Here is a 12,331-nt window from a genome sequence, read left to right on the forward strand (position 1 = left end):
TTACTTTTTTTTTGAGGGGGGTGAGGGGGCAGTGAGAGAGGGAGAGAGAATCTCAAGGTGGGTCCAACATGGGGCTCCATCTCACAACCCTGAGATACGACCTGGGCCGAAATTAAGAGTCAGATGCTTAATTGCCAGAGCCACTCCGGCACCCCGAAAATTATTTACTTCTTATTTAACTTTCTAGCCTGGTCTGTGCTGAGGGGGCAGGTTTGTGTTCTGTAATCATTCCAGGAGATACACCCCTGCCCCCTCCACACCCCTGTTGTGTTCCTGTGTTTCACCTTCATTTCCAGAGTGGCGTTGCTGTATCAGGAAGCCCGTAGGAGAAGGCAGGAAAGGAAGCCCAAGCAATTCTTTTCAAGTAAGCAGGGCTGGAATTGGATGCTTTGCTCTACCTTTCCGCCCCTCCTCTAGGAATTAGTTTGTCAGGTCCAGCTGTAAGACAGATGGGGTCCTTTTGTTCTCCTAAGGCTCTGTTACTGTGGAAAAAATGAAGAGGACCTTTTAGGCGAACCCCACGGGCTGCCATAGTTTTCAACATATACTGCTGTTGTAATTTCTGTTTTATTAAACTTGAGATAAATGATTCAGTCTCTCTGAATCATGATGTTCTTACCTTTAAATCTCTCTTCTGCTTGCCATTTTCTTATTCTGTGACTCGTTACGGAAAGTTCCCCAAAGCGGGCGCCATACTGTTGCTCAGTGTTGGCTCACACTGTCTTCCCTGTGATGCCTCATTGCATATGGGCAGTAGCCACAGAGTCAGTGTTGATAGGTAATAATTAATTCGCTCAGAGTATCAACATTACTGAAAACCTTATAGCAAATGGGAGCAACCCTTTTGCAGGAACGGCCAGACAGTTAGTAGTTAACAGCTTCGACTTTGTGGGTCACACGGTCGCTGTTATAACTGCTTGACTCTTGTGGCGCATAACGTCAGCTGTGAACATTGCTGTATTCCAGAAACACTTGATTTCTAAACATGGGGGGGGTGGGTTTGCAGGCTGAATTTTCTGACTGCTGCTTATTAGGATGGCGGTGTCCTGTCAATAAAGAGTTGTAAACTTGGAGGAATGGGACCCATGCCGGGTGTGAAACCGGAAGTTCGGGAGGGAGGTCGTCGCAGAGGCTCTGGGTGCGGCGGGGCTGCCGTGGGATGTGTCTGTCCTGCACGTTCTCTTCTGCGCTGCGGCCGTCCGCATGACAGGATGACAATGAGCTCAACATTAATGTGCCAGCGCCGGCGGCTGGTAGTGCCTCAAGCATCATGTCCTTCAGACCTCATGATGATAAAGCCAGATAGCTTCTGTTGTGACCAGCATTTTACAGATGAGGAAACTGAATCTTTGAGAGGTGAAGTAGCTTACCCAAGGTCAGGGGTAGATCTGGTGCATGGGCTTGATGGTCTGATTCTTTGCTTCCTTTGGAATTATTTTCATGAAAGTGAGCACTCTGTTAGATTGAATAGAAAGATGAGAATCGGGCTTTTGAGGTTGGTTTTGCAGCAGAACCGTGCAGATGAGGATGGTAAGGAAGTGGGGTGGAGAGGGTGGAAGGAATTAGCAAACCTCACGCTCCAGTCCTGCTCCTCTTGTGGAAGCCTGAGCGAATTCCTGCTTCCCCTGGGTTTGACAAGATCCATCCTCCCTTTTTATTCCTCTTTACATCTTTGTAATGTGTGTGACCAAAATCAGATACTCCCTTCCTGAAGTCCTTCTGTCTCACAGAACTTCCCTGATGCCCTTCGAATGCTTCTTGTGGCAATTACCACAACTTACCACAGTTACCACAGCTACCACAACCAACTGAACTTTGTAGGACTCCTTGTGTACTAGGCTCAGTGTTTGAGTTTCCTGTTGGGTCACAAGCTTCTCTCCCTTTCCCTCCCCTTTCTTTTCTTTCTCTCTTTCTCCTCTTCTACTGCGGACGGAAGTATACTTGACATAGTGGACTTCTGTAATGTAGTGTGGTCAGATTAATGAGTTTTGACATGTGTCCACCTGTGAAGCCATCACCACAGTCAAGCTACTGAATATTTCTATCACCTCCAGAAGTTTCTTCATTGCCTTTTCAATCCACCGTCTTTCTATCCCTGTCCCAGTGCAACCAGGTGATGTGCTTTCTGTCACTGTAGGTTGTTGAGACCTTTTCTGAAATTTTACATTAACAGACTCCTACAGTAGCCTTGTTAAATTCAGCATAATTAGTTTGTGTATTTTATAAAACTTTTAAAAAAGATTTTATTTATTTAATTGACAAATCACAATTAGACAGAGTGGCAGTGGGGGGTGGGGAAGCAGGCTCCCTGCTGAGCTGAGAGCCTGATGGGGAGCTCGATCCCAGGACCCTGAGATCATGACCTGAGCTGAAGGCGAGGCTTAACCCACTGAGCCACAAAAGGTGCCCTCATCCTTGCGAATTTTAGTAATTCATTTCCTTTTATTGCTAAATAGAATTCCATTGAATGGATAAATCACATTTTGCTAATTCATTCATCCTAGCGACAGACATTTAGACGGTTTCCAGTTTTGACAATTGTAAATGAAGCTAATAATCTTGTGTGTAACTGTTTGTATAGATATATATTTTTATTACCTTGGGCAAATATTCAGGAGATACTAGTCTGAATCATATGTGTGAGTATGTGTTTAACTTTCTAAGAACTTCCCAACAGTTCCAAAGTATTTGTGCCGTTTATATCCCCACCACGGTGTGTGACACTTCTGTTGTCCCACATCCTCACTGACACATACGCTATTTCTGTCTTGTAGCCACTTAAATTTGGTGTTTGGGACATCTCATTGTATTTCTTTGATGATGGTGATGTGCGACAACTTTTCATTTGTGTATCTTCTTTTGTGAAATGTCCCTTCAGATCCTTTCCCCATTGTTATCCCTGTCATCTTACGATCTTTTAAACATTTTTATATATTCCAGATGCAAGCTTTTTGTCTGATGTTTGTGTTTTGAACATTTTCTGTCAGTCTGTGGCTTGCCATTTCATTTGCTTAACTGTATTCCTTGAAGCAGACTTTTTCAACTTTTGATAAAATATACTTTCTTTTTTTGTGGCTCATGGTTTTTGTGTACTACCCGAGAATCAGTTGCCTACCTCAAGATAATCAGAATTTTCTCCTGTATTTTTCTGTAAGTCTTACAGTTTTAGGTTTTACATTTGATTGGTGGTCAGTTTGAGTTAATTTTGGTATATGGTCTGAGTTAGGGTTTTTCTTTTTTCCCCATATGCATATCTAGTTGTTTCAATTTTTTCACTGTTTACTGAAAAGACATTAATTTCCCTCCTGAATTGACTTGGCAGCATAAACTTCTGAAGTTTGCTTTTGGTGTTTTATTGCTACCATAGCTTCAGACATTTTTTGTTGTTACCTGAAGTCAAGGAGATGAATAGTCTTGTCTGGTTTTTGCTTGGTCATAAGACACAGATGATAAATTGCTGTAGATGGGAAGAGACTTTTAACTGACTTGTTCTCTAATCCGATCTGATACCGTTTTATTTTTAGGTGTTACACATAATATTGCATTACTCCGAGAGGTGATAATCAACTCACGCTTTATAGAAGGAGACATCAACACTAAATTTCTCTCTGATGTATATCCCGATGGCTTTAAAGGTTTGTATGCACTGAAGTATTTTACTGTATTAAAGTTATTACTTTTATACCTTATTATCATGCATAATTTTTCTATTTTGGAATTAAGGCTTTTAGCCCATACTGTACTTGATTTATTAACATAGAGTATCCTAGACTGTTGACATTCGTGATTTTGAGTATTCATGAGTGACTCATGAATGTGCAAGAATCCATCGTTTTGTTGAGTGAGGAATTCAGCTATATACAATGTGGTATGAGTCCAGTGTTGAAACTAAACATGTAGACAGAGCATTAGCCTACCTGATCTTCTGGTTTCTGAACGCCAATTCAAATTTGTATTCCCTGCTGCTCCATTATATGGGGATATGCAGGAACTCTAATGATTAAAACTTTACGAAAATTAGCACCAAAAATTTCAGAATACTGCATGCTATTTAATGGAAATGAAGATGTTTAGGAAGATTATTGTGTTGTTTTTCTTTTAAAGGTTTTATTTATTTATTTGACAGAGAGAAAGAGATCACAAGTAGGCAGAGAGGCAGGCAGAGGGAGAGGGGGAAGCAGGACCCCTGCCGAGCAGAGAGCCTGATGCGGGATCGGTCCCAGGACCCCGGGATCACAACCCGAGCCGAAGGCAGAGGCTCTAACCCACTGAACCACCCAGGTGCCCCAAGATTATTGTTTTTATTCATAAAATGAAGCTTTTAATAAAGTAATGATGGGAATGTGAAATTTAGCACTGTAGAGTTACCAGTACGTGTTTCCAGTGGTAAAAAAAAAATTGCTCAAGTGAGAGAGAGAGAAATCCCATTAGTGAGCATTAAAAACGTGGTTAATATGTGAGATAAAGAAACCAGCAGGTCTTCTGTGTGACATAATAGTAATGTTATTCAGGTAGAAGTCAGAAGTATGTACATATGTTTCCGATGAATTTGGGGATATATGAGGATGAGATTTTTCTTTCACAAATGACAAGTGTTATTTATATCCATTTAGAGTGCTTCAGTGTGTGAGATCAGTCAGTCATATTAGGCTCTGTGTATAAATTCAGGTCCGCTTTATGTATTAGGCTTTTGAAAACATTTACAAAGCAGTTTCTTAGCTTAGATTTTATAGGACAGCGTTACTGGTTTGAATGTTCTTTTAAAACTTCAGTGTCAGAGAGTTTTATCTTTAGTATCAAGGGAAATTAAAAATGATTTTTATTTGGGACCTTGAAAGAAAAAAACTAATGAATAATATGTTCTTTGTCCTGAACTTTTGAATTTTTACAAATATAACCCTAACATGAACTACACAATTTTACACTTGTGTGGTTAGTTCATTCAGATGTCTACTGCTGGTTCCTGAAGTCAGGAACCACTTATGTTATTGCTTTTAAGTGTACATCTGGCAATTCCAACATAATAGTTACTAAGTAAATATTTAATGAATTATGGTTAAAAATCTTATTGATAGTATGGATGAGAAGGGATGACATTGGGTATTTTTAACTGCACATGCATCTAGATTACCAGTGTGTTCTGTTTTGATCCTAACATTCTGGCCTCTTGTCCTTTCTAAAGTTTTACTTAAAAGTTACAATAAGTTGCAACGTAGACTCCGGATTTCTGTATGCTTTATTTTTTAAGTATATATTTTTAAAGGTTTTATTTATTTGACAGAGAAAGACACAGTGAGAGAGGGAACACAGCGGGGAGAGTGGGAGGAGCAGCAGGCTTCCCGGCAAGCAGGGATCCTAATGCGGGGCTTGATCCTAGGACCCCAGGATCATGACCTGAGATGAAGGCAGACGCCTAACAAGTGAGCCTCACAGGCGCCCCCATCTGTATGCTTTTATGTCTTCCTGGCTCATGCATCCGTGAAGGTGATGTGTTATAAAACAGTGGGCAGAAGGAGACAACCAGGGAACACTTCGAGAACTTTTAGAACAAACATATATATGCATACATATATTTATGCGAATGTCTGTATTACACATATCTGGTGTTAGGTCTCATTACTGTGGAGAAGAAAATGAAGCATTTAGAATTTCTAAATTCTAAATATATAGATTACTATATATTGTACATTTGGCAGTAGTACAAAATGTTCCATGTTCTTAAGAAAACTCAGAATTCTACTTAAAAACCTAATATTGCTATTTTCCAGGATAAACTTAGTATCTTACATTTTTGTTTTGATAGGGCGTTACCAGCACGGACGCTGTAATTCTCTTAATGCTCGTACGAGATAGGAACACAGTTTTAAAAATCATTATAAGTTGTTAGAAGGACCATTATTTAATCTCTGCCTTTATTTTACATGTGAAGAAACCAAAGCTCAGAGAGATTGAGAAGGCAACATGGCCAGTAATATAATAAAGCCAGTAACTGAACTTAGAGTTTCCACTTCCTATTTCGGTATTCCTTCAGTTCCGCTAGGATTCAAAATCCTAAATCATGACAGGTTTTTAGAGTATGCTCTATGTTGTTGCTGCCTGTAAGCACTTCAGAAATACCCACCTAACTCTGGAATTTTTAACGTGGATGTCTTACTGTCTCCCATCATATTATTTTCATGTCCGTTCTTCTCTGAGTGGCTGCTATCTCTTGTTCTTTATATCACTCTATTTGCCTCTCCTTGTTTTTCCCTAGAGCAGGTATTTGATACATTGAACTGTATCGTCTTTGATTGTTTGATATACGTGCCTGAAAGAGACAGCAGGAAGTGGCCACTGAAGTTAATCCAGGATCTTCTCCATATGTTTGAGGCCAGGTCATTTTGCCCCTTTGGGATTACCCGTCTGCTTCCCATCTGTCCAGCTATCCTAGGCACTGTTCACAGGCAAGTGCCTGTTTTTATGACTGCGTTAAAATTTTCTGTTATATATGTTTATTATCCCAATTTATTTGTAGACTAGGACAGTGTTACTAAAGGTTCTAATACTGACCTTTGGAATGACTCTGCTTAAAACTAAAACATAGGATACACAGGAATGTATTCTTCATATATACTTACTAGGTTCTGAGGTTGAAAAAATATTGTTCTTGGATTCTGGAAAATAAATGAAAATGGGGAGGATGATATTTTGATTTTGGAGTTAAGGGAAGATGAGGAAGAAAATGTTTCAAGAACTATCATTTCAATTGGCCTGGACTGAACATTTTAGACTCCTTTCTCTGCTCCCTTGCTACAGTTTAAGCTCTAGCCCTATCAAAGGAAATGAGCAGAATTATTTTTCTCTTCTGGAAAGTTGCATATCTTTAGGGAAAATCTGATTCAACACAAGTAATATACCATTAATTATACTTCTTTCTTTGCCGTTAAATTTAGTTCTGTATTTCTGTGCCTTCAGAAGTGGTGTAACGAAATCAGTGAGTTTCAGTTTTGCAGGATATTATGCCTGGAGGGTCTTTTGGCTGAGAGAAACTGGAAAGAAGAGTGTAAGAAAACTTTGGACCAGAGGTTGGTGAGCCCAGGCAGGTGGGCAGTAAAAGCTCATGTCTTAGGGTCTAGCTTGTGATAGTGGTACTCTGAAACTTGGACAGGTGTGTTGTTTTTGAGAATTCAGTCATTATGGGTACCTTGGTGGCTCAGTGGGTTAAGCCTCTGCCTTTGGCTCAGATCGTGATCTCAGGGTCCTGGGATTGAGTCCCACAGCGGGCTCTCTGCTCGGCAGGGAGCCTGCTTCCCCCTCTCTCTCTCACTCTCTCTCTCTCTGCCTACCTCTCTGCCTACTTACGATCTCTGTCAAATAAATAAATAAATAAAATATATTAAAAAAAAAGAATTCAGCCATTAAAATCAATCAACAAATAATTGGTGTCGGCTCTCGAAGAAATTGAAAAACAACGTATTTTCCTTGCACTTAAGGAGCTTACAGCACAAGAGAAGAACATACATAAAGAACTAACTACAGGACAGAATAAGTGCTAAGTGAAGATAGAAGCAGAGAGTCTGGAGCATGGAGGGAATCAAGGATGAGTTCAAGGAGGATGAGGTAGCGCGGAGACCATTGTAGCTCCTCTTCAAGGACTGGGTGAGGTCGCTGCTGCTCATCTCTGCCTCGTCTGTCTTTTCTCATGAGACGCTGGTAGTTTGAAATCAGCCTCGGAGAAAGTACTTACCACAAGGAAACTGGCAAATGCGGTAGGCTGGTGTGTTTCCTTCCCCTTCATACCCAGCTTGGTTGGCAATCATTTACCAGCAAACCGGTGCCTAATCCTTTGGCAAACAGCCATTAGGACAAAGGCAAAGGATCTGTCGAGTGGAAGACCTGGAGGAACCCCTGAGAACGGGAGGTGTTTTAGAACTCCGAAGGGAGTCAAATGACTGAGCTTACTGAAAAATAGTAAGAACAGTTAATTAAGGACATTAAATTAGAGGAGGACTTTAATAAACTAAGAACTGTCACTTTTAGAAGTTTCAGCAAAACAAAAGATGGGATGGGCACTTCTAAGAACTAAATTAGTGACCCTAAGAAATAAGTGGAAGTTTCTCAAAATATGTAGTAAAAAGGTATAGAGAAGGAAAGAATGTGTGAAATCAGAGATGTGGCGGGCAGACCCAGGAGATTTTGTACGTACGTAATAGTTTCATGAAGAGAAAATGGACAAATAAAGGAAGGTGAATTTAAAAAGAAGTAATAGGGGAGATTTCTTTCTCTCTTTCTTTCTTTCTTTCTTTTTTCCACTGTTCTTGAGAAAACCTTGAGGTGTCACTGGAAAGATTTGCTGAGTTTCAGATAAGACTAATGATAAAAAGTAGCTCTTAAAGGCATACCTAGAACAAAACATTTTTGAAGTTTCTAGAAAGAAAAAAGAAATACCAAGTCATATGCGGAGAATGTAGACTGAAATCATCTTTAGATCCTATAAACTGGAAATGAGAAAATCTTAAGACATCTACTTCATTAGAAAGAACTTGACTGAAGAGTGCTATACCCAACTAATATATCCTTTGTTTCTTAGTTATGAAAAGAGATTTTAAAATAAAGATTCAGAAATAAATCATTATATATACCCTTTTGGGGGAAATACCTGAAGAAAGTGCTTTAACCAATTTGAGTTAAAGATGACAGGATGCCTGTGTGGCTCAGTGGTTAAGAGTCTCTGTTTGGCTCAGGTTATGATCTCAGGGTTCTGGAATTGAGTCCTGCCTTGGGCTCCTTGCTCAGCAGGGAGCCTGCTTCTCCCACTGCCTGCTGCTCCTCCTGTTTGTGCTCTCTTTCTCTGACAAATAAATTTAAAAAAAAAAAAAAAAAAAAAAAAAGCTCCTGGGTTCAGTCAGTTAAGCCTCTGCTTTTGGCTTAGGTCATGATCCCTAGGTCCTGGGATCAAGTCCCACATCAGACTCCCCGCTTGGTCGGGAGTCGTCTTCTGCCCTTCCCTCCCTCCCCCCATGCTCTCCTTCTCTGTCTCTCTCTCGCAAAAATAAATAAATAAATCTGAAAATACATAGACATTTCTCCCAACCACTGACTTGGCTTTATTATTTATTGTTTTTATTATTTATTTAATTTTAAGTAGGCTCCCCATCCAACATGGGACTCGAACTCTTGACCCTAAGATCAGGAATCACATGCCCCACTGAGCCAACCAGGCACCTTTGAATTTAGTCTTTTAAAAATGCAAGCCCATAAGGACAAAGAGGAGATAGCATTCTGGAAAATGAAGAGCCAAAAGATGATTCTTAACTTACTTAGCAACTTAAGAAAGTTGAATCCTAAGCTGACAATGTGAAGAACTGGGAAATAGCTCATTATCACCATGGAACCCTGCAGAAGTCTTAGCCACTATTAATTTCAGATACCTTGGGGAATTCCTATAGGCAAGACTCTTGTCTAAAATCTGTGGAAGATTTTCTCCATATTTCCTCTCTAACTCTTCAGAGGAGGGTGGCTCTTCTCTCCACCCCCCACCCCCCCGGAAAAAGCTTTGAGATTTTTTTATCCATAGAGAATAAGATTTCCTCTACCCAGGGACACCTAGCACGTTTGGACAGAGGATTGAGTCCGTGTGGACATACTGAATGTGGTGATGACCCCTCTCTCAACCATCATTCCCCACGTGGTTCCCAACATACTGGCAGGCAGGCACATACCCTCAGTCCCCATGGTAGAGTATCCTTCTCTGAGAAACCTAACCAACCATCGGGAGATTACTGCGGATCCGCCAACACATGAAGCCTACGCATGGAGCAAACGGCCAGCGAAGCCACATCCCACAAAGAGAGGACATGCACGGCTCAGGATCAGGATGTCTGTCATGATCATTTAAGCCAACACTGGATGGGAAGGGAGGCACCAGATGACTGTTTAAAAATAGGTGACAGAACTAAAGCCACTTAAGAGAACACAGATCAGGCTTCTTAGAAACTGGGTCATGAACAGGGACTGATAACGGCACGAGGTTTACAGAGGTATGTCACAGACCTTGGAGGTGCTGCTCTGTGATTTGACCTCCACGTGGTAACCACCAACTTAATGAGTAAGGCTGGGAGAACCTAGACATTATTTGGAGTTTGGGGCTCTTGTTTGAAATCCCCCACACACACCTATTCCCCAATCCCCACAAAGGCTAAGAAGATGAGGACAAATGTGAGGAGGAATTTCTTCTTTCTTTCGCTAGTATGTACTTAATCCATTAGGTTAAAGGTGGTGGTCTCGGGTCTCCGGATACTGGAAACTGTTTAAAAAAGACCAAGGCTTGGGACGCCTGGGTAGCTCAGTTGGTTAAGCAGCTGCCTTCGGCTCAGGTCATGATCTGAGTGTCCTGGGATCGAGTTTCGCATCAGGCTCCTTGCTTGGCAGGGAGCCTGCTTCTCCCTCTGCCTCTGCCTGCCATTGTCTGCCTGTGCTTGCTCTCTCGCCCTCTCTCTGATAAATAAATAAAATCTTAAAAAAAAAAAAAAAAAAAAGACCAAGGCTTTTTAAATTAGGAGCTGCACCTTTTTCCAACCGGTCATCACCAGAGAATGCAGTAGAGATTTCAAGCTTTAATGCTCTTGAAGTTTTCAAAAGATGGATTTGAGAAACTAAGTCTTAGAGCTCCTCTCAGCCTAGGGTTCTAACTTTTAAGTGGGAGGGACTTGCTGCCGTTGAAGACATCTGCCACTAGAGTGTGAGGCGGTGTCTGTCCTGTGTGCCATACTGGAGGTTCTCCATGTTTCTGCCGCCTCACTGTTCATGCTTGTGAATCTTCACCAGGATTGGCAGAGGTGAAAGGCAGGTGTCAGATTTCAGTGTTCTCTTGTGACCTTCACACTTGACAAAGGGATAGGAGGAATCAAGAAGTATTTAAACACACTTTGTCTACATTCTGAAGTTCTAGGTGCTTAGGATTCCTCGGTCAGCAGAAAGACTTGCCCTGTGTGGGGTTTTCATTGCTGGGAGTTAATAGGCAGCAGGTGTTCTCAACCCCCCTCACTGAAACTTCGCAGGTTTTTCCAGATGCGAACCTGCTACAAATGTCAGTGCAATGTGTCTGCTGTGGCTGATCACGTAAAGCTGGGAATTCAATGCAGGCACATCTCCATTCAGCACCAGAGTAGAACGCCACCCCAGCCCGAGCTGCTGCCCTCTTGCCTGGACTCCGAACAGCCTTCTCACTTGGCCTCCTTCCTGCCACTAGTGCACTTTCTAGTTCATCTTCACTCAGCAGCCAGAGTTCACTTACAGAACCAAATCACATCTTCGCCCTTACTTTAAAATCCCTCAGGGCATGTATGGCTACACAAATTGCAGTATATTCAGGCCAAGGACTACTTCTCAATGTAAAAATGTTAGAAACTGCTGATTCATTACAAAACATCAGTGAATCTCAAAAATATTTTTTTCAAAAGAAGCCAGATAGAGAAGAGTCCATTTATATGAAACTAGAAAAGCATTTAGTTGCATGAGGCCAGGGAGGGAAAGCAGGTGTAGAGGTCTTGATTGGAGAGACTCAAGGGAACATTTGGGAGTAGGGGAAACTTCTAAGTAGATGGTTGTGGTGTTTCTATGGGCACACACATTTGTCAAAACTCTTGAATTGCATGTTTAAAATGGACCCATTTAATAGCAACTGGTACCTTGCAAATGGTACCTCAAAATTATTGTATGCATAATGTATTGTATGCATACAATACATATGGTACCCCAAGTTAAAAAGAAAACCTTAACCTTGATAATGGTATCCCTTGCAATTAGAATAAAATACTGCTGGCTTACCAAAAAAGTAATAAATGCTAGAAAGGTATTTGTTAAACAATCAGTCGCCTTTTCTAATTAAAACACACTCTGAAATCAAAATTAAACTAAATTTGACTAAAAACCAGTTAAAAAACCAATGAAGTTTTAATGAAAACTAGTAACAAACATAATTTTAAAGGAAATGCTGTAAAAATTTCCCTTAAAGTCAGGAACAAATGAATTATGTAAAAGGACCATTATTATCAATCATTGTTTTAGAGGGTAAGAAGTAAAAAAAAAAAAAAAAAAAAGTTGGTTTAAATATTGTAAAAAGAAGAAATTTTGGGGAGGTGCTTGGGCAGCTCAGTCATTAAGCATCTGCCTTAGCTCAGGTCATTATTTGGGGGTCCTGGGATCGAGCCCCTCATTTGGCTCCCCGTTCAGCAGGAGGCCTGTTTCTCCCTCCCTGTCTCTCTGTCAATAAATAAATAAAATCTTTTTTTTTAATTAAAAAAAAAAAGAAATTTTCTTTTTCTATATATAATTGTGTCCCTAGAAAACC

At 40.7% G+C, this 12,331-nt stretch overlaps 1 protein-coding gene across 2 annotated transcripts in view; it reads left to right on the plus strand.

Moving 5' to 3' along the window:
- PCCA (propionyl-CoA carboxylase subunit alpha) overlaps window positions 1-12,331 on the plus strand; it is a 413,253-nt gene that overhangs the window by 218,254 nt on the left and 182,668 nt on the right. For both annotated transcript variants that reach the window (XM_059378122.1, XM_059378121.1), the window contains one exon: window positions 3,525-3,635. In XM_059378122.1, coding sequence (XP_059234105.1) covers window positions 3,525-3,635 — 111 coding nt within the window. The remainder of the gene's footprint in view (window positions 1-3,524; window positions 3,636-12,331) is intronic.

This window comes from Mustela nigripes, chromosome 15 (genome assembly GCF_022355385.1).
Source record: "Mustela nigripes isolate SB6536 chromosome 15, MUSNIG.SB6536, whole genome shotgun sequence".
Taxonomy (NCBI): Eukaryota; Metazoa; Chordata; class Mammalia; order Carnivora; family Mustelidae; genus Mustela; species Mustela nigripes.